At 42.8% G+C, this 20,782-nt stretch overlaps 1 protein-coding gene across 2 annotated transcripts in view; it reads left to right on the forward strand.

Annotated features, from left to right (window-relative positions):
- The window catches only part of TASOR2 (transcription activation suppressor family member 2), a 76,074-nt gene that overhangs the window by 43,498 nt on the left and 11,794 nt on the right, over positions 1–20,782 (forward strand). For both annotated transcript variants that reach the window (XM_075124570.1, XM_075124571.1), the window contains 6 exons: positions 371–1,283; positions 3,674–4,208; positions 8,737–13,476; positions 16,377–16,502; positions 18,048–18,201; positions 19,690–19,795. In XM_075124570.1, the coding sequence (XP_074980671.1) occupies positions 371–1,283; positions 3,674–4,208; positions 8,737–13,476; positions 16,377–16,502; positions 18,048–18,201; positions 19,690–19,795 (6,574 nt within the window). The remainder of the gene's footprint in view (positions 1–370; positions 1,284–3,673; positions 4,209–8,736; positions 13,477–16,376; positions 16,503–18,047; positions 18,202–19,689; positions 19,796–20,782) is intronic.

Raw genomic sequence — 20,782 nt, forward strand, 5'->3', positions numbered from 1 at the left:
GTATTGTTTAAATGTATACTTGAATATATTCAGTATGTGCAGTGTGTTCAAGTTAAGATTCTATTACACCGTAAACTCTCAGCCTCTCTCTGTACAGCTCCTTGCACAACAAAGCGAATCCTAAAATGCTACTGTAACAACAATAGCAAAATTAACTTTTGTATTTCTTGAACTTTATTTTAAATTTGCAAATTTACCATCTTTTTACTTGCAAACTGGGTATATTTGAGGTGGAAATAATTGAGAAGTAATAAATGCCATGATGCCATTTGGACAGTCACTTTTAAGAGCAGAACTCTACTTTAAGTATTTCTCATGATAGAAATATGTGGTTCAGTATTTATTATCTGATTTTGTTTTTCTTATGCAGTAAAGAAAGAGACTTTGTCACTGTCATCAAATGAAGTTCCATCAGAAAGTCAAGGGACAGTCAGTGGCGTAAATGAGACTTACACACACAGTGTTACTGCTCAAGATGTCAACCTAACTCTGAAAGGAAGTAACTGTGAATCACATGGGTTGAATTTGTTGGCTGATCTAGCTCTGAGCTCTTGCATTCCTCCACTTGATCATAAAGATAGTAGAGCTGCCTCTCCTTATGACCTGTCAAAAGAGCGACGCTCTCTTCGGAAAAGGAAGCCTTCACGAATTGCTTCAGATCATGAATACCACAGGGTGGATAAACATCTAAAGGGAGGATCCTCTTCTAGCCAAACAGAGAATCAGAAACTTTCTTCTCCTGCAAAATCTGATTTAAGAAAAGACTTAGCTGCTATCCCAAGAGATAAAAGCCCTGTAATTTCCAGCAAGAAGAACTGCACAAGCCCTAACTCTGCCAAAGCCCGGCCATTGCTTTCCAAGGAGGCGCTAGATACTTCAGATGTGAACAAGCATTCTTCTATTGCCTCTGAGCACTCTTATGCCTCACAGATATCAGAACATTCTAAAAAAAACGCCCTCCCAAAAGGAGCACAGGGCCCTGCTGCCTTCAGAAATGGAGCTAAAAGTGCTAAATCGGGTCCTCTAGTTGGGAAAGTTCTGCCTTTCCGGCATCAGCAGAACAATACTCATGCGCAGAAGCCATTTGACGACTTGGTGGTAAAACGCAGAAGAGGTGCCCTTTCTTCCAGGTTGAAGGAAGACTTCTCCAAGTCTCACACAGTGAAGAGCTGTGATGGATCTGTTAAGGTGACATGTCAATGGGAAGCTGAATACCTCTTCAATTTAGATAGCAAATACACCAACAATTCTTTAGAGAAAACTGTAATTCGTGCTCTGCATGGGTAAGTGGCTCAGTGGTGGGTAAATTATAGATATTTCTTGCCCTATCTTCTCTACAGTACTTCTGGAGCACTGTTGAAAAGGGGTTTCTTTGGCCTGGTCTACGCTACAGAGGTAGGTTGACAAAAGGCAGCTTATGTCGACCTAACTATGTCAGTGTCTACGCTACAGCCTTGCTCCTGCCAATGTAAGGGCCCTACTACACCAATATAATAACTAGGGCTGTCGATTAATTGCAGTTAACTCACGCGATTAACTCAATAATATTAATCGCGATTTAAAAAATTAATCGCAATTAATCGCAGTTTTAATTGCACTGTTAAACAATAGAATATCAATTGAAATTTATTAACTGTTTTTGGGTGTTTTTCTATATTTTCAAATATATTGATTTAAATTACAACACAGAATACAAATTGTACAGTGCTCACTTTATATTATTATTTTTATTATGAATATTTGCACTGTAAAAATGATAAACAAAAGAAATAGTATTTTCAGTTCATCTCATACACGTACCATAATGCAATCTCTTTATCGAGAAAGTGCAACTTACAAATGTAGATTTTTTTTTTGCTACATAACTGCACTCAAAAACAAAACAATGTAAAACTTTAGAGCCTACAAGTCCACTCAGTCCTACTTCTTGTTCAGCCAATCGCTAAGACAAACAAGTTTGTTCACATTTTTGGGATATAATGCTGCCCGCTTCTTATTTACGATGTTACCTGAAAGTGAGAACAGGTGTTCGCATGGCACTTTTGTAGCTGGCATTGCAAAGTATTTAGGTGCCAGATATGCTAAACATTCGTATGCCCCTTCATGCTTCGGCTACCATTCCAGGGGACATGCTTCCATGCTGACGACGCTCGTTAAAAAAATGTGTTAATTAAATTTTGACAGAACTCCTTGTGGGAGAATAGTATGTCTCCTGCTCTGTTTTATGCGCTTTCTGACATGTATTTCTGCCTTGGATGATGACCCAGCACATGTTGTTCGTTTTAAGAACACTTTCACTGCAGATTTCACAAAACGCAAAGAAGGTACCAATGTGAGATTTCTAAAGAGAGCTACAGCACTGAACCCAAGGTTTAAGAATATGACGTGCCTTCCAAAATCTGAGAGGGACAAGGTGTGGAGCATGCTTTCAGAAGTCTTAAAAGAGTAACACTCGGATGCAGAAACTACAGAACCTGAACCATCAAAAAAGAAAATCAACCTTCTGCTGGTGGCATCTGACTCAGATGATGAAAATGAACATGCATTTGTCTGCACTGCTTTGGACCGTTATTGAGCAGAACCCCTCATCAGCCTGGAAGCGTGTCCTCTGGAAAGGTAGTTGAAGATAAAGGGACATCTTTAGTGCATCTGGCATGTAAATATCTTGCAACGCCGGCTACAACAGTGCCATGAGAACACCTGTTCTCACTTTCAGGTGACAGTGTAAACAAGAAGCGGGCAGTATTATCTCCTGCAAATGTAAACAAATTTGTTTGTGTGAATGACTGGCTGAACAAGAAGTAGGACTGAGTGGACTTGTAGGCTCTAAAGTTTTACATTTTGTTTTATTTTTGAATGCAGTTTTTTGTGTACATAATTCTACATTTGTAAGTTCAACTTCCATGATAAAGAGATTGCACTACAGTACTTGTATGAGGTGAATTGAAAAATACTATTTCTTTTGTTTTTTACAGCACAAATATTGGTAATAAAAAATAAAGTGAGCACTGTACACTTTGTATTCTGTGTTATAATTGAAAACAATATATTTGAAAATGTAGAAAACATCCAAAATATTTAAATAAATGGTATTGTTGAACAGTGCGATTAATCATGATTATGTTTTTTAATTGCTTGACAGCCCTAATAATAACTCCACCTCTACGAGAGGCTTTGGGCTTATGTCAGTGTACTTAGGGCGAGGCAGTGTCCTGTAGACACTGCATTCCTTACACTGGCTGCTGGCTATCTTGTAAATTTCATGGCTCTGATGGGGCTGTGAAATTGACAAGAAAGCCAGTTCCCCGAGGGGGGGCTGCTGGTAGGTCTCCGCTCCAAGCCAGGCTGCTACCCAGGCTCCTGGCTTGGGCTGCCACCCGGGCTCCCCACAGGGAGCACGGCAGCTAACCAGACTCTGGGCAGATTCCCCCCTGCTCCTGGCTGGTGTCCCCATCCAGTGAATTGCAAATCCAAAACTGTAGCCACTGATTTATGGCTACAAATTTCACCCTTTTTCAGACAAGGAAAAACAAAAACAAACAACCGCCTAGTTTATAATTTAGACCTCTGCTAAGAGCTCCCTGCATTTGAGACTTCTGAATCCATTGAGCTGATGTGAATTAGTTTTGCACAACCAGCTAGAGAAATTAAGTTTATTTGTTTTTCCCTCCAGGCCCTGGGACCCTGGTATGCCCGATGATGTGGAAGAAATGAAGCTTATACTTCACATGTGGGTAGCTCTGTTTTATAGCAAACCAAACAAATTCCTAAGCAGTACAAGGAAGGTGGTAGAACACAGTAACCCTGAAAAATATGTATCCATAAACAGTAGTCTGGATGCTTTTGAATTAAGTGATGACTGTGAAGGCGCTTTTAATCTAGAAAAGTGCCCTGCAGACTCTCAATCTGAGGCCAATCAGACTTCCAGCACTACTCTGGAATTAAGTGATGACTGTGAAGGAGCTTTCGGCTTGGAAAAATGTCCTGCAGATTCTCAGTCTGAGGTCAATCAAGTTTCCAGCACTGTCCATAGCACAGTATCCTATTCCTCTGAGCAGTTGCTTTCTTGTGATGAACCATCATCCACGAGTTGTATAAAGACCTTTTCAAACAATGACTGCAGTGATCCTAGCAGCCCACCTTTGAAAGATGGACCACAAGAGGTGATTATTGATGGATGCGTAGATATTGTCCATGCATTCAATAAGGTAAGATCATGGATTTCAGTCGCTATAGTTATGTAAGAAATACAACACAGGGAAGACATAGGGAGTGTTTGTAACAAACACCTGCCTCAAAGACCCATACTAAGTAATGTAAAAAGGGGGCACAAGAGGGCCTTGTTTCCCACTCCAGTGACACTTGCTCCTTCTGCTGGGTTCATAACTACCAGTGTGCATGGGAGCTGGAAGGAGCTGTATCCATCCCTGTTAGGGGAATGTTGCCACAACAGTGACTCTCTTGATGGAGAAGAAGGTAACAGAATGGGGAGGAATGTGAGGAGTCCTGAAGGCTCTGACCATGCCCTGCAGGTGGGAGCTAATCATACGGTAGATGCCACTGATTAGTAACCCCTCAGTTGCCAGCAAAAAGTTGCCATTGTCCAGCAGTTGCTAATAAGTGGCAGGCAGGTTTGTACAGCAGCAGGCAGGGAAGGAAGCATAGGGATGTGCCTTCCCTGGCTGCAGCCCTGCAAACCTGCTTACAGGCAGGGCAGCAGCAAGGAGGGGAGCTGCAGGCTGGATGCTGGGGCTTTCCTCGGAGAGCAGGGGTGATAGAAGCCTGTACCCTACCTCTCCTGTATTCTTCAGCATTCAGGGCCCAGACCTTCCCAGCGCTTCGTGCAGTCCCCCCAGCAGGGTGCAGCCTGGAGAGTGCAAGGAGAGATACTCTGGTATCCAGGCTGCACCCTCCACCCTTCCCCTTACTACTGCCCTGCCCACTGTTTCCCCTCCCAGCCTGCAGCCCTGCCCAGGGCCCCTTACCTCCAGTGTGGTCCCTGCGTGCCAGCAGGTTTGCCGGGTTGCAGCCCACAAGGACGTGCTGTGACAGGCTAAGCAGCAGCTGCAGGCAGGTTTGCTTGGGGGGGAGGGGCGACCAGGGCAGGCACGTCCCAGAACTTCCTTCCCTGGCTGCAGCTGCACAAGCCTGCCTGCAGTGGGGCCATTCTTAAGCTCCTTTTTTTTAAAAAAAAATATCCAATATTTGCCAATATCCAAACTCCCTTATCATTGATGTTCATGGGATGGGCATGGTTCCCAGCAATATGTTGCCATTAAGCAGAAGTTGCTAATGCCAGGATTCGATTAAGTGGAATCCGCTGGACTTAGAGAGCACCTGACAGACAGTTGAGTCCCACGTTCAGGCTTCAGTGTCTCTTAGAGCGTCTCCTGACATCACAGACACCTAGGCAGAGGCTGGGAGCGTGTTCGCCCCTATTTTCATTGCTAAGACCCTAATAAAGTTGTTATTGCACACGAAGCACTGTGGACCCTGATGAACTCATGCTCTGGCTGACAAATGAGGAAGGAACTGATTGGCAGAAGGGGTGTTGGTGATGTTTTTGTACCCTTTTAAGTCTATAGATGCTGATTTCAGGATCATAAATCATCCTTTTTTAAAAAAAAATAAAAAGCTTTACAGTGCCTCTTTTAAGCTGACCAGCGTTTCAGTCATTCATTCATTCGTTGCTGAAACAAAATGGTGAGTGGCTTGAGACTTTCCTACTTGAGAGGCACCCTATCTCCCCATGGGATGCAGCCACATTCTGCTCAGCCAAGGGGTTTGAAATGGAGTCCCCTTCTGTTTATAAGTACTCTGGCCAGACATTCTCCATTCATGAAGGTCCTTTGTGTTTGGAATTCACTCACCCTCAGTCCAAAATAGCCAGAATTTGTTGGCCTTTATGGCCCACCACAAAGACTGTCTGTTTGCAGGGGTATTTTGGGCTGGGGAGTGGGGGTGGGGAGGGTGGTTTAACTGTTGAGGTTGGGATAGCTTGTTATGTTTGGGGGTTTTTTTCTCTATAGGGTGTGTGTCATGGGGTATGGCTGCCCTATAATGTCCCCTACTGGCTGAGCATGGCACTCCCAGCCTCAGTTTCCTTCCCCAGGGTTGGTATCCTCGGCCTTCCAGACACCAGTCTGTGCTGGAGATGTGGCTTAGCCCTCTGGGCAAGTCACTAATAAACATAACCTGTTCCGTGGTAGCAAAAGTCCAAACTACAAAGGTCCAAACAAACCAAAGGATTCTTATGCCTTCCAGGGCTTCTCTTCAGCCCACTCTCTGTGCCCTGTTCCCAACCCGTTTCTGGGCCACCTTTTGATAGTCTTTTCGGCTTTGGGATAGAGCACTCAGCCCCTAGACTGGGTCTCCTGGAGCATCTTGAACAAATTGCGAGACTATAGAGTGGGATCCCGTTTTGCATTTTAAAGGATGTACCAAAGGTTTTTAATATACGTTTAGTATTGTACTGTAAATTTAGAAGTACTTTGGGAGGAACCCAAGGGCTTGTCTACATGGTGGGATAATGTGTTCTATGGGGGTGTGATTTCTACAGCTCACGAACGTCTTGCACAGTAATTGGTCCATACAATGTGTAGACCCTGCTGAGTCTACATAATACTACTTTTGTCCACTTGGGCTTGTTTACATGGTAAGGTAATAGGCTCTCCAGGGGAGTGATTTCTAAAGCACGAACATGTTGCATATTAACTGGTCCATGTAGACCCTGCTGGTATGCTTTAACATAGTGCTGTTTGAAACAGTACTGCATTAAAGTGCACCAGCAGGCTCTACCCAGACCAATTAATGTATACACATTAGTGTGCTTTAGAAATCACTCCCCTGGAAAGCCCATTACCCCACCAGGTGAACAAGCCCCACGTGGACAAAAGTCAGCTTTTACAGCCAAATTCAGCCCTCAGATTAGTGTGAACAGTGTCTGTTGATTTCACTATTTCTTGTACTACAGTAGCACCCAGCGGCCATAATTGGAATCATTGGGAAACCATTATGTTAGGTGTTGTACAAATGTAAGAGGCAGTTCCAGGCTTCAAAGAACTTACAATCTAATTCAAGACAAGACGCAATAAGCGAGAGTAAAGTTGGAAAGCGTGAGGTCTGATTAGCTCTGTTTCAGAGTAACAGCCGTGTTAGTCTGTCTTCGCAAAAAGAAAAGGAGTACTTGTGGCACCTTAGAGACTAACCAATTTATTTGAGCATGAGCTTTCGTGAGCTACAGCTCACTTAATCGGATGCATACCGTGGAAACTGCAGAAGACATTATATACAAACAGAGACCATGAAACAATACCTCCTCCCACCCCACTGTCCTGCTGGTAATAGCTTATCTAAAGTGATCAAGTTGGGCCATTTCCAGCACAAATCCAGGTTTTCTCACCCTCCGCCCCCCCCACACAAACTCACTCTCCTGCTGGTTATAGCCCATCCAAAGTGACAACTCTCTTCACAGTGTGTATGATAATCAAGGTGGGCCATTTCCAGCACAAATCCAGGTTCTCTCACCCCCATACACACACAAACTCACTCTCCTGCTGGTAATAGCTCATCCAAAGTGACCACTCTCCCTACAATGTGCATGGTAATCAAGGTGGGCCATTTCCAGCACAAATCCAGGCTTTCTCACCCCCACCCCCCACCCCGAAACACACACACACACAAACTCACTCTCCTGCTGGCAATAGCTCATCCAAACTGACCACTCTCCAAGTTTAAATCCAAGTTTAACCAGAACGTCGGGGGGGGGGGGGGGTAGGAAAAAACAAGGGGAAATAGGCTACCTTGCATAATAATTTAGCCACTCCCAGTCTCTATTTAAGCCTAAATTAATAGTATCCAATTTGCAAATGAATTCCAATTCAGCAGTTTCTCGCTGGAGTCTGGATTTGAAGTTTTTTTGTTTTAAGATAGCGACCTTCATGTCTGTGATTGCGTGACCAGAGAGATTGAAGTGTTCTCCGACTGGTTTATGAATGTTATAATTCTTGACATCTGATTTGTGTCCATTTATTCTTTTACGTAGAGACTGTCCAGTTTGACCAATGTAAATGGCAGAGGGGCATTGCTGGCACATGATGGCATATATCACATTGGTGGATGTGCAGGTGAACAAGCCTCTGATAGTGTGGCTGACGTTATTAGGCCCTGTGATGGTGTCCCCTGAATAGATATGTGGGCACAGTTGGCAACGGGCTTTGTTGCAAGGATAGGTTCCTGGGTTAGTGGTTCTGTTGTGTGGTATGTGGTTGTTGGTGAGTATTTGCTTCAGATAAATTGGTTAGTCTCTAAGGTGCCACAAGTACTCCTTTTCTTTTTTTTGATTAGCTCTGTGCACCATGAGATGATTTCAAGGCAGTTTAAAAAAATAAATATTAAGGTACAAATAAACAAAATAGCAAATCAGGAATTCCTACTTGCGATCTCCCTAGCTGTTGTTAGCTGCCAATACCCTATAAGTATCACAGAAGAAGAAGATCTTGAGGAGGAATTGGAAGGATAGGGGACATGAATGGGCTCACTTGTCCATTTTGAGTACAGAATTTGGCAGTAAAATATTTGGGATGTGAATTGAAATTCATTTCTCTAGGGTTTTTTAAAAAAGATTGTCTTATGAAAGCTTGAGGAGTTAAAAAGATACATTCTCCAGTTGCAGAGATCTTTCTCTTCCTACATTTGTCTTTCTCGGTAGTTAAATTTCAAACTTTGAAATTTCAGGTTGATGAAGAGAAGAATGAAAGAGAGGAATTGCTGGACCCTGTAATTTCTATCAGTAACTCTACCTGCAGCCCTTCTGGTAAACCCAGCAATATAAGGATAAGACCTGAAGAATTTTCCACTGATGACTCAGATGAAGCACATCAAGCCCTTGATTTAAGTAAAGTTTCACAGAGTGACTCTGTATTTTCGCAGACTGAATTTCCAGAGAAGCAGGAAAATAAACAGCCAGCGATTATTAGTGATGATACTGTCATTTCTGAGGAAAGACAGACACTGGACAACATCACTCTCTCTGCAGAGGACAATGACAATTGCCAGGCTGGTGGTGATGGATCACTACGTCTCTGTGAAGCAATAGAGTTAGAAGTGAATATGAAGAGCACAAAACATGATAGCCCATGTGGAAAAGGGAGAGAATCATATGATCTATTAGAAAACCAGGGAGAAGAGGAGGAGGAGGAAGATTTTGACTATGAAAGTATAAATGCAGAACCAATTGATTTAGCACTTTCTGAAAGTAATGATGCTGATCTGGAACATGAAGATATGGACCAGGATCCAATCAATGTAGTACTTCCTAAGGAAATTTGCATACCTGAAGAGAGCAAAGCAATCAGTCCAGTTGACTTGGAAGAACCCTTTGATAGTGTATTAACTCTAACATTATCACCTGGTGCAAGTCCTGTCCAGGACGTACCTTCTGATGAAATAACACAATCTGAAGATGCACTTCCAGAGAACCAAGAGGTCACTGTCAAACCAGCTGAAGAAATTAATGATGCAGATATGGACCAGGATCCAATCAATGTAGTACTTCCTAAAGAAATTTGCATACCTGAAGAGAGCAAAGCAATCAGTCCAGTTGACTTGGAAGAACCCTTTGATAGTGTATTAACTCTAACATTATCACCTGGTGCAAGTCCTGTCCAGGACGTACCTTCTGATGAAATAACACAATCTGAAGATGCACTTCCTGAGAACCAAGAGGTCACTGTCAAACCAGCTGAAGAAATTAATGATGCAGATATGGACCAGGATCCAATCAATGTAGTACTTCCTAAAGAAATTTGCATACCTGAAGAGAGCAAAGCAATCAGTCCAGTTGACTTGGAAGAACCCTTTGATAGTGTATTAACTCTAACATTATCACCTGGTGCAAGTCCTGTCCAGGACATACCTTCTGATGAAATAACACAATCTGAAGATGCACTTCCAGAGAACCAAGAGGTCACTGTCAAACCAGCTGAAGAAATTAATGATGCAGATATGGAACATGAAGATATGGACCAGGATCCAATCAATGTAGTACTTCCTAAAGAAATTTGCATACCTGAAGAGAGCAAAGCAATCAGTCCAGTTGACTTGGAAGAACCCTTTGATAGTGTATTAACTCTAACATTATCACCTGGTGCAAGTCCTGTCCAGGACATACCTTCTGATGAAATAACACAATCTGAAGATGCACTTCCAGAGAACCAAGAGGTCACTGTCAAACCAGCTGAAGAAATTAATGATGCAGATATGGAACATGAAGATATGGACCAGGATCCAATCAATGTAGTACTTCCTAAAGAAATTTGCATACCTGAAGAGAGCAAAGCAATCAGTCCAGTTGACTTGGAAGAACCCTTTGATAGTGTATTAACTCTAACATTATCACCTGGTGCAAGTCCTGTCCAGGACGTACCTTCTGATGAAATAACACAATCTGAAGATGCGCTTCCAGAGAACCAAGAGGTCACTGTCAAACCAGCTGAAGAAATTAATGATGCAGATATGGAACATGAAGATATGGACCAGGATCCAATCAATGTAGTACTTCCTAAAGAAATTTGCATACCTGAAGAGAGCAAAGCAATCAGTCCAGTTGACTTGGAAGAACCCTTTGATAGTGTATTAACTCTAACATTATCACCTGGTGCAAGTCTTGTCCAGGACGTACCTTCTGATGAAATAACACAATCTGCAGATGCACTTCCTGAGAACCAAGAAATCACTGTCCAACCAGCTGAAGAAATCAAGTCATCAGCACAAAGTGATTCAGTAGAGGACAGCTGCATTTCTCAGGAAGACAGCGGAACTGGTTCTGCCGATTACACTTCTCTGAGTATTAAAGAATCCAATCAAGTACAAAGCAATACAGCAACTCAAGGAGAGCAAAAGAGCCCTTCTACTGACACAACAGAACTGCTGAACAAATCTTCAGAAGCAAGTGAAAGCCCATGCTTAGTCTTTGAAAATATACACTTGGAAGCTGACTCTGAAGCCAAGAAAAGCTGTGACAAATTTAAGAATACTGAAGTCTGTTCTGTTACTAAAAAGTCACCATGTAATGATGAATTAAACCAGGTAACCATGGTTATTACACATGGAGAACATGAGACCTCTCTTTGCAAATTGGTAGAATCGGCTTGTATCTTATCAGTGGATAACGAAAAATCTTTTGCTAAAGAACATTTGGACTTGAAACAAATTAATTTTGTAAACCATCAGTATACGCACAGTCTTATTTTGAGTGAAGAAGAGACAAGTCCAACTGACAAGTCCACTCGCACTGACCCAGAATTGATGATTGGCACTCCTTTTCAGCAGCATAGCAGCCCTATAAGTAGAGACACTGAACTGCACAAAAGTATATTAGAGCCAAGTGAGCATGATCCAGTGCTTTGCAAAAATATGAATTCTGACCACACTGATCAAATAGATGTTACGAAAATATGCTCCATCTCTGAGAGTCTAACACCCTTGTCTGCTGGGGATGACTCCTCAAGTTCTTGTTATACTGAACGACCAAAGAAAGACAAATTTCTAGAACACGAAACGCCTGTAGTTAAAATAGCAGACTTACTGAGGAGTGAGGAAGAGATTTCTCCAGCTGACAAGCCCACTTGTACTAACCCAGAATTGTTGACTGGTGTTGCTTTTCAGCAGCATAGTATCCCCATCAGCCGAGAGACAGATGTGCACACTAATTTATTAAAGCAAAGTGAGAAGAATCCAGTATTTTCCAAAAGTATGAATTCTGACCACACTGATCAAATAGATGTGATGGAGATGTCTTCTACAGCAGAAGAAGCTTTCTCAGGTTCCTGTTACACAGAATGGGCAAAAAAAGACATGTTTTTAGACCATAAAATCCCTGTCGGCAAAGTAGCAGACTTACTAGAGAATGATGACAAAGAAGAACCCACATCACATGAGGAATTTGATCTAAGAAGGACTAGCCGTGCTGCGAGCACTCCATCTATTTTAGAAGAGGAGGAGGAACAGTTCGCAGAAGCATGTGACCAGAGCTCTGTTTGTGAAATAACAGAACTGCAGAGTGATTGTATGATGGAAGAATCTAATATGTTTGCTGATTTACATCAAACCAACTTAGATGACACTAGGGAAGAAATCCCTGTTTCCTCTGTTCAAATGCCTACAACGTTATATGCACACACAGACTCTAGAGAGACTCTAGAAGTTAGTGATACTGAGGATATTTTGGAGAAACATTTGGCCAACCAAGGTACAAAATTCCCTAACAAAGGTAGAGGTGTGCATTTGACCTTTGAAAGTTTATCGTATGAGTCTTTTTCTGGAGACTCTGACCAGGAGTACTTTGGAGGTACTGTACATCCCACAGCTAAATTTAGGGGTTCTTGTGGCACAAGACCTATTGATACTATCCGCGCAACAAGCGTTACAAGGACTAATTATGATTGTTCATGTCTAAGCTCAGCGAATGAAAATTGGAAGAGTGATGACTGGGACTCCTTGGAAGCAGGCAAAAGATTTTCAGTGGTTGAGTCAGGCTGGCCTGTTGGGTTTAGGGAAGATGCTAGGTATGTGCCCCCTTTTGTCAATATTAAAGATGATCAGGGCACCGTGAGGGATTATACAAACTTTATTGTTACCAAAAAACACAAAGACAAAACTAGACCTTTACAGCCTTCAAAGAGACATGACCATTTTGTGGAACGATCTGACTTAATAAGCTCATTGACTAGGACCTGGAAGGTTATTGATGATCTTACCCAGAACACTTTAGATATGGAATGTCTGCGTTTCAGTTATAAGCTAAAACAAGTAATAAAGAGCCAGAAATCACGACTTTCTACCTCCAATTGTATCTTTCCAAAAGAGATTTCTGCCCAGGTAATGGCTGAGACTTTGCCCCTGAGAGAGGCTCCTGAAGCCCCTAGTCTAAATTCACCATGCAGGAGTAGGAGCCCCCTTCTGGTAACAGTTGTGCGTTCAGATACAAGGCAGCGTAGTTCAAGTTGGCACCCAAGAAACGATATATACACAGATTTTGCTGAACCACCTCTCTTTGTCCCATGGCAGGATAAATTTAGCAGTGAAAGAAATGCGGCAAAAGTCAAAAGCCAGGGCCGTGACTATGGTATTCCTTTACATCTCAGCAAGTTAAAATACGATGATAAACTAAAAGAATCCCGGGGGGATATTTCGGTCATTCTAAATGAATATGCTGAGTTCAACAGGGTGATCTTGAACAATATACATGTGGGTAACAAAGGAAGAGGTCAGAGCACTACCTCAGAAGAGTGTGCAGGCAAAAGGAAAAAATGCACACATTTCCCCAAAAGAACAGCCTCCTATGAGAACATGATTAGTGACTTATGCAACACTCTGCACTACAGACTGAAAAGTGTTGTTAAAGAGGCTTGCAAAAATGCGTGTATGTTCTACCTAGTTGAAACAGAAGATGACCCTTTCTTTGTGAGAATGAAGGTAATGTGGCAATTTCTAAATCTTCCTAGTTTGTTTAAAATTGTGAGTGAACTTTGTGCTGCTTATAAGGTTGAACTGGTACCAGTGGCTTGAGTCAGGTATGGCACTGGGGGGGGTCTCTATGCAGGCTTCCTCGCACGATTTGGCCAATGCTTCTTAATGCTGACCGGCAGTATCTTCCTGCTGTGTTGGTCCTAGGGGATTTCAGTCCTGATCAGTAACACCCTCTGCTACTTCATCTTGGCTCTCTGGAGCCATAATTCAAACCAAATTATGCCAAAGTGTGTGGTAGTTTAGTGATGCATAAACAGAGGGAACTAGGATCAGCGATCACTGATTAATTTTCACTGGTGAGCAAAGAAAAGAGGTGGACTGCAGGCATTAAAGGCTAATCCAGCACCTCAGATTTTTTTCTGCTCATAATAGCAAAGAAAATTGGCAAACCACACAAAACCACGTGCCAGATGACTACGGTTTGCATTTGCCAGGCCTGTATCATGGCCGCAGTTTGTGTATGCCTCATAATTTTTTAAAAATGTTTATACTGGGAAGAATGTGAGGCAGCCTTTGCTCTGCCTTTGTCATGGTTTTGCACAGTTTAGGAATAGTCCTGGCTCCTGGATTGTCCCGGAGTCCCAGGTGGCTTGAAATGCCTTTTTTCATTTGCATTTGGCACAACTATGACTGTTTCTGATTTAGGTCTTGCCTACTTGCTCCGGTGACGTAGTTCATCCAAATGGGGCCACTCTTGGAGACCCCACACACATTTCAGGTGGTGTAAATTATGGTTGCCAACTATTTGGGGCAGTTAGCCATCAAGAGCACCTTGTACCAGTGTTCCATAGACTGTACTGGTGTCTTCCGTTTGCTTTTGATCACACTTCAAGACATTGATGATGGTGCTTTTTAAAAAAACCTTACAGTACATGGTTTGATTCCTGTTTAACCTGAGAAACCGGCCTCTCTCACCGTGCCTGATTGTGACAGCCGAGTTTAGCCGAGAGTCCCGAGTGTTTTGAACATCTGCATGCTACTGAAAGGTGGTTTTCAGTGGGGGTCTTTGACACTGGAATTTGTTTCCCCAATTAGGCTATATCTATACTAGAGTTTTTTGGGGAAATCTCTCAGTTTCAGCTGCATTGGAAGTAGCAGCGTTGGAGAGCTAGTATAGACAGTCACTGGCATCTTTACCACTGTTGTTGTCTATACCGGCTCTGAACTGGTCTAGAAAACAGGGTGGTAAAAACAATGGTGTGTGTCAATGCCTTCTCTGTGCTCCCAGTTGTGCCTTTTCTGACACACACACAAAAAAAGGGGGGGGGGGGCAGAAAAACACAGTTTTCCACAAGAAAATTTCAGTTTTGCAGGGGAAAAAAGGAGACTTTTTTCCCATTGGGAAGATCAAAATAAGGGCTCCCCAGCTGCCTGGCAGCAAGGCTCTGGTCAAGCGCACTTTCTGCCTGTGAAATCGACAAAAGCTTTCCTGGAGGGCTGCCAGGCTGTGTCACTTGGAGACTCTCTCCAGCTCCTGCAGGCAGGCTGGAAGGCTCTTGTGAATTTCAAAAGTGTAGTTGACAAGTGTCTTGCAAGCAGGCAGACAGGAAGCCAAACAGTGCTCCCGAAACAAAAGATTTCCTGAAAACCCTTCCCGTGAAAATTTTTGCATTTTTGGCCTTTTGTCCCAGTGTGGGACAAAAGAAAAATTTCAAACATGCAACATTTTATGCAGGAAGGTATATCTGTTTTCCGGCCAACTCTAGTAGACACAGCCTTAGTCTGACTGAACTCCAGCCTGACTTCCAGAGCGTGGTGGAAAGCCCATCTGCTTACTCATGCTTTTCTATGTAGTTGATTGACTGGGTGCATTTTTTTTTTTTTTTAACCTCAGCAACTTAATTCTGCGGTAGAGTTTGTCTGTAAAGGGAACTTTAAAAAATGTAAAATTAAATGAGCTAGCACGCTGTCTCGGTACTGGGTCATCTACTCTCTGCATTTTGGCTGCAGCGGACTTTCCCGAGAGCACATGTAATACATAGATCGAGATGTTTATCTAACCAAGAGTATATTAGAGTACGAAAATAGATTTTGCTGTGCTGATGAGTTGAGATGAGAGAGGTGCTGGCCATTCTGAATCTCTCCTCACTGCAAACTGGTTGGCACGGGAGAGTCCATTTCAAAATGCTTGCCATTTTTTTTTCCTTCTTTCTTTTCCTGTGTGGTGGTTGAGTAAGTGATCAATTTATTTTTAAAGTTTTGTGTTTGATATTTAGAGTAAGTTGAATTTTCAGATAATTAGATTATTTTAGAAACCAAATAATAACAGAAATACACCTTTGGCCAGTGGTTCTCAGACTTTTGTACTGGTGACCTCTTTCACATAGCAAGCCTCTGAGTGTGACCCCCCCCCCCCTTATAAATTAAAAACACTTTTTTATATATTTAACACCACTATAAATGCTGAGTGCAAAGCGGGGTTCGGGGTGGAGGCAGACAGCTCGCGACACCCATATAATAACCTTGCAACCTCCTAAAGGGGTCCCAACCCCCAGTTTCAGAACCCCTGCCTTAGGCATATTGATAAAATAGCTTACTCTTTCCAGTCCTGAGTGGTACTCTCATCAAACAAGCCTGAACTATATAAGGTCAAACTTTATATAAATTTGTTTGCAGAATTGGGGAAAAAACCCATCTAAACAAGACAAGATTTATTTTTCATGTTGGGCTTTAGCATAACCAGAGTCTGAATATCCAGGTTATTTGCAGATAAATCATAGCTTTCATACTCAACTGGAAATCATATTAAATGTTTTTGGTTTTCGGTTATCTGTTTTTGGTAAGGTGTAAAAATGTTGGCCATACAAACATTCTTACTTTGTTGCGATGATTTATTTGTGTTTCAGAGCTTATTGAAGAAAGGTGGCCACGCTGAAATTGAACCTCTGAATTTCTGTAAAGCACAACACCTGGAGACAGACAGACTGATTGTCATTATTAGAAATGAGGACATATCTTTGCATATTCATAAAGTAGGTTCAGAAGTATCTTTCTTGTGTCAAAACTGGAAATGCCCTTTCTAAATACGACAGTCCATTTTTAAACAGGTTTCTAATTTTGCACCTATCCAGAGTTTTATCTTTAATTGTTCACATCTGCATACCTATTGGTGAGGTCCTAAAGATGTCGCAGTTTAAAGCTAACCTAATACATACGCAGGGTCCATGGCTAAGGAGTTGTAAAAACCACAAGAACAGAGGGCCCATTTCTTTCACTGCTGTTGCTCCAGTTCAGATCACAAAATAGCTAGCGACCTCAGAAGTCCGTACAAACCAGGCAAGGCACCAGTCTGGGTTGTCTGGTTTAACTTTTCCAAGTCTGCGCAGTAAACTAGTTTGAGCCAGGGTTAGAACGCAGGAATTTCTGGCTCGTATGCCCCTGTTGAGATCCCCATCAGCATTCCAGCAGCACCAATCACTGCAGTGTCTAAGTGCTGTCCACAAGGTATAAAACCCAGGCGAGGCTTTCATTGAACTCACTTGGCACTGAATAGACACAGGAATTGCCACTTTCTGAAATTATGCTATAATTACACTATGGCAGAGTGTCATTTAGAATAATTCTGTGGAGCCTGTGTGGTAATTGTAAATCCTGCATTTCTTCAGTTTTACCTGTGAGCCTATCCCAGTAGTTGCTAATTCTAAGATGTGACCAGAGACTATTTATCAAAGTACCCCTTTCTGTCCCCAGCTCCAGCTTTGTCTTTTTTTTAACTTGCGTGTTTTAAGACGTACTAGAGTTCACTGTACCCTGTGACCCAGTTTTGATTTCTCTACCTGGTCTCATGTCTACATTACACACTAAGCCCAGGTCTTTGGACTCACTGTTCTCAAGCCCATGCTTACGCCGCTACACTGCACTGTAAACCTGGGTTTAAAATGGCTGGACCCGGGTCTCATGGCCGAGCTAACGTGTCCGTACTGCACTATGCAGACTTTCTGACTCCGATCTGTGGCTTGGACTGTGTCCACTCTGCAAGACAATACAACTTGGACCTGAGTCGCAGCAAGACTTGGGCTCTGACACATCCCCTAAGCAGGCTCTTTGGACCTCGGTTCTGAGTGCTTGCTGACCTGAGTCAGATGGCTTTGTGTCTTGTCTGTGGACAGAAGGAGGTCTCGGGCTCCAGTCAGACCCTGGGCTGAGCATGCAGTGTAGACGTACCCATAGTCCTTGAATTGCTGCCAGTGTGCTGGGAGCAGTGTGATGTGTTCAGCCCCGTGGCTCAGCGTGAGAGAGAAGTGCCTCACAGCGATCACCACTGGATTCATAAAAAGAGGGCTCAGAGGCTCCTGCAGAGTCCCACTGAGTCATCTACAGCTTGGCGGGGCTGTGCTGTGGAGACTTGAGGATGGAGTGCGTAAAACAGGAGGAAATGGGCAACATCCTCAGGACTCCAGCAGGGACGCCTGTCTACTGGAAGAAGAAAGAATGAGAGAGGTTCCTGGTTAGGTGTGTGAAGTCTGACCCATTAAAAGGTACATATTGTACATGAAGAATGTTTTTGCCTTTAACAGATCCCTTCCTTGCTGAGATTAAAGCATTGCCCAAATGTAACCTTTGCTGGAGTGGACAGCCCAGAGGACGTAACTGATCACACTTATCAGGAGCTGTTTCACATGGGGGGGTTTGTGGTCTCTGATGATGAAGTGTTAGAAACTGTAACTTTAGGTGAGTCTAATTACCCCCTCCCTCTTTATACCCATGAAAATCATTGGTCTTTGTTGCAAGAGGATGATATTGCAGTACTGTAATAACTGTGACTTAAATACAGCGCAGGCTTAGGATGGATCTAGGGAAACACGTGGCTCTAGAAGGCTGTGGCATTGTCAGGAGCCTCTCGAGAGATGTTGGTTGGTAGCAGATGCCAGTATTCCCAAAGCCATTCAGGATGGAGCATTTCCCCCCAGAAGAGAGAACTTTTTTCTTTCTGTGTATTGAATATAATGCTTGTGAAAGGCATTGGATTGGCTTCCCTCTGTCCACAAAATGGGCACCATCGCCAGCTTTCCTGAACCCTAACAATGCGAGATCATCTCTAGGGCTGAGAGCGTAGTTCAGTGTCCATGGCCCTTCATGGGCATTAAGAAAGGGATAGATAATAAAACAGAAAATATCATGTTGCCTCTATATAAATCCATGATACGCCCACCTCTTGAATACTGCGTGCAGATGTGGTCGCCCCATCTCAAAAAAGATATACTGGAATTGGAAAAGGTTCAGAAAAGGGCAACAAAAATGATTAGGGGTATGGAACAGCTTCCATATGAGGGGAGATTAATAAGCCTGGGACTTTTCAGCTTGGAAAAGAGACGACTAAGGGGGGATATGATAGAGGTCTTTAAAATCATGACTGCTGTGGAGAAAGTAAATAAGGAAACGTTATTTACTCCTCCTCATAATACAAGAACTAGGGGTCACCAAATGAAATTAATAGGCAGCGGGCTTAAAACAAAAGGAAGTGTTTCTTCACACAATGCGCAGTCAACCTGTGGAACTCTTTGCCAGAGGATGTTGTGAAGGCCAAGACTAGAACAGGGTTCAAAAAAGAACTAGATAAGTTCATGGAGGATAAGTCCATCAATGGCTATTTGCCAGGATGGACAGGGATGGTGTCCCTATCCTCTGTTTGCCAGAAGCTGGGAATGGGCGACAGGAGATGAATCACTTGATGATCACCTGTTCTGTTCATTTCCTCTGGGGCACCCGGCACTGGCCACTGTCGGAAGACGGGATACTGGGCTAGGTGGACCTTTGGTCTGACCCAGTATGGCCGTTCTTATGACAGTTGTGGTGTCAGTTCATTCCAGTGAGAATGGGAGTGTTTTGTGGTATGAACATCTGTACACTAGAAACTAGGCAGAGATTCCCACTAATTGATTTTACATAGGCCAAAGGACAGTAGTTAGTGGGTAACATCTTTTGGCCAATATCAAACTTCTCTGGATCCACTGGCGAGTTGGAGATGAAAGATGCCTCTGTTCTAATAACCCCTTGAACTCTCACTGAAAATAATACAAAACTCTTTGACTTTTTGGCCTTCAGATTGCTCTTTAAGAACATGATGATGTGCTTTTTATATGTAGTAATGCTTGGACATCTGGTTTTCTGACACCACCTGATTCTCAGACTCGATACTGAAATATTTTATTCCCACAGGTCAGCTGAAGGAAATAGTTAAAACACTGGAAAAGCTGAACAGTCATGGAAAGTGGAAATGGCTGCTTCACTACAAAGAAAGTAAAAAACTAAAAGAAGACATAAGGTAACTGTCAGCACGGATCTGTCAAGAACAAATTGTGCCAAACCACCAGCTTTCTTTCACAGGGTAACAAACCTTGTAGATGGGGGGAAGCGGTAGATGTGGTAGATGTTGATTTTAGTAAGTGTTTTGATACTGTCTTACATGACCTTTTCATAAACAAACTAGGGAAATACAACCTAGATGGAGCTACTATAAGATGGGTGCAAAACTGGTTGGAAAACCATTCCCAGAGTGTGGTTCACAGTCAAGCTGGAAGGGCATAATGAGTGGGGTCCCGCAGCAAGGGATCAGTTCTGGGTCCAATTCTGTTCAGTATTTTTCATCAGTGATTTAGATAATGGCACAGAGAGTACACTTATAAAGTTGGCAGACAATACCAAGCTGGGAGGGGTTGCAAGTGCTTTGGAGGATAGGATTAAAATTCAGAATGATCTGGAGAAATGGTCTGAAGTAAATAAGATGAAATGCAATAAGGAGAAATGAACAGTACTCCATTAAGGAAGGAACAATCAGTTGCACACATACAAAATGGGCAATGACTGCCTAGGAAGGAGGACTGTGGAAAGGGATCTGGGGGTCATAGTGGATCACAAGCTAAATATGCGTCAACAGTGTAACACTGTTGCAAAAAAAGCAAACATCATTCTGGGCTGTATTAGCAGGAGTGTTGTAAGCAAGACAGGAGAAGTAATTCTTCTGCTCTACACTGCACTGCTTAGGCCTCAGCTGGAGTATTGTGTCCGGTTCTGGGCGCCACATTTCAGGAAAGATGTGGAGAAATTGGAGAGAGTCCAGAGAAGAGCGACACAAATGATTAAAGGTCTAGAAAACATGACATATGAGGGAAGATTGAAAAAACTGGGTTTGTTTAGTCTGGAGAAGAGAAGACTGTTACAAGTAGGAGGGAAGTAAATGGTTCTTGTTAACCTCTGCGAATAGAACAAGAAGCAATGGGCTTAAATTGCAGCAAGGGAGGTTTAGGTTGGA

This window comes from Caretta caretta, chromosome 1 (assembly GCF_965140235.1).
Source record: "Caretta caretta isolate rCarCar2 chromosome 1, rCarCar1.hap1, whole genome shotgun sequence".
NCBI lineage: Eukaryota > Metazoa > Chordata > Testudines > Cheloniidae > Caretta > Caretta caretta.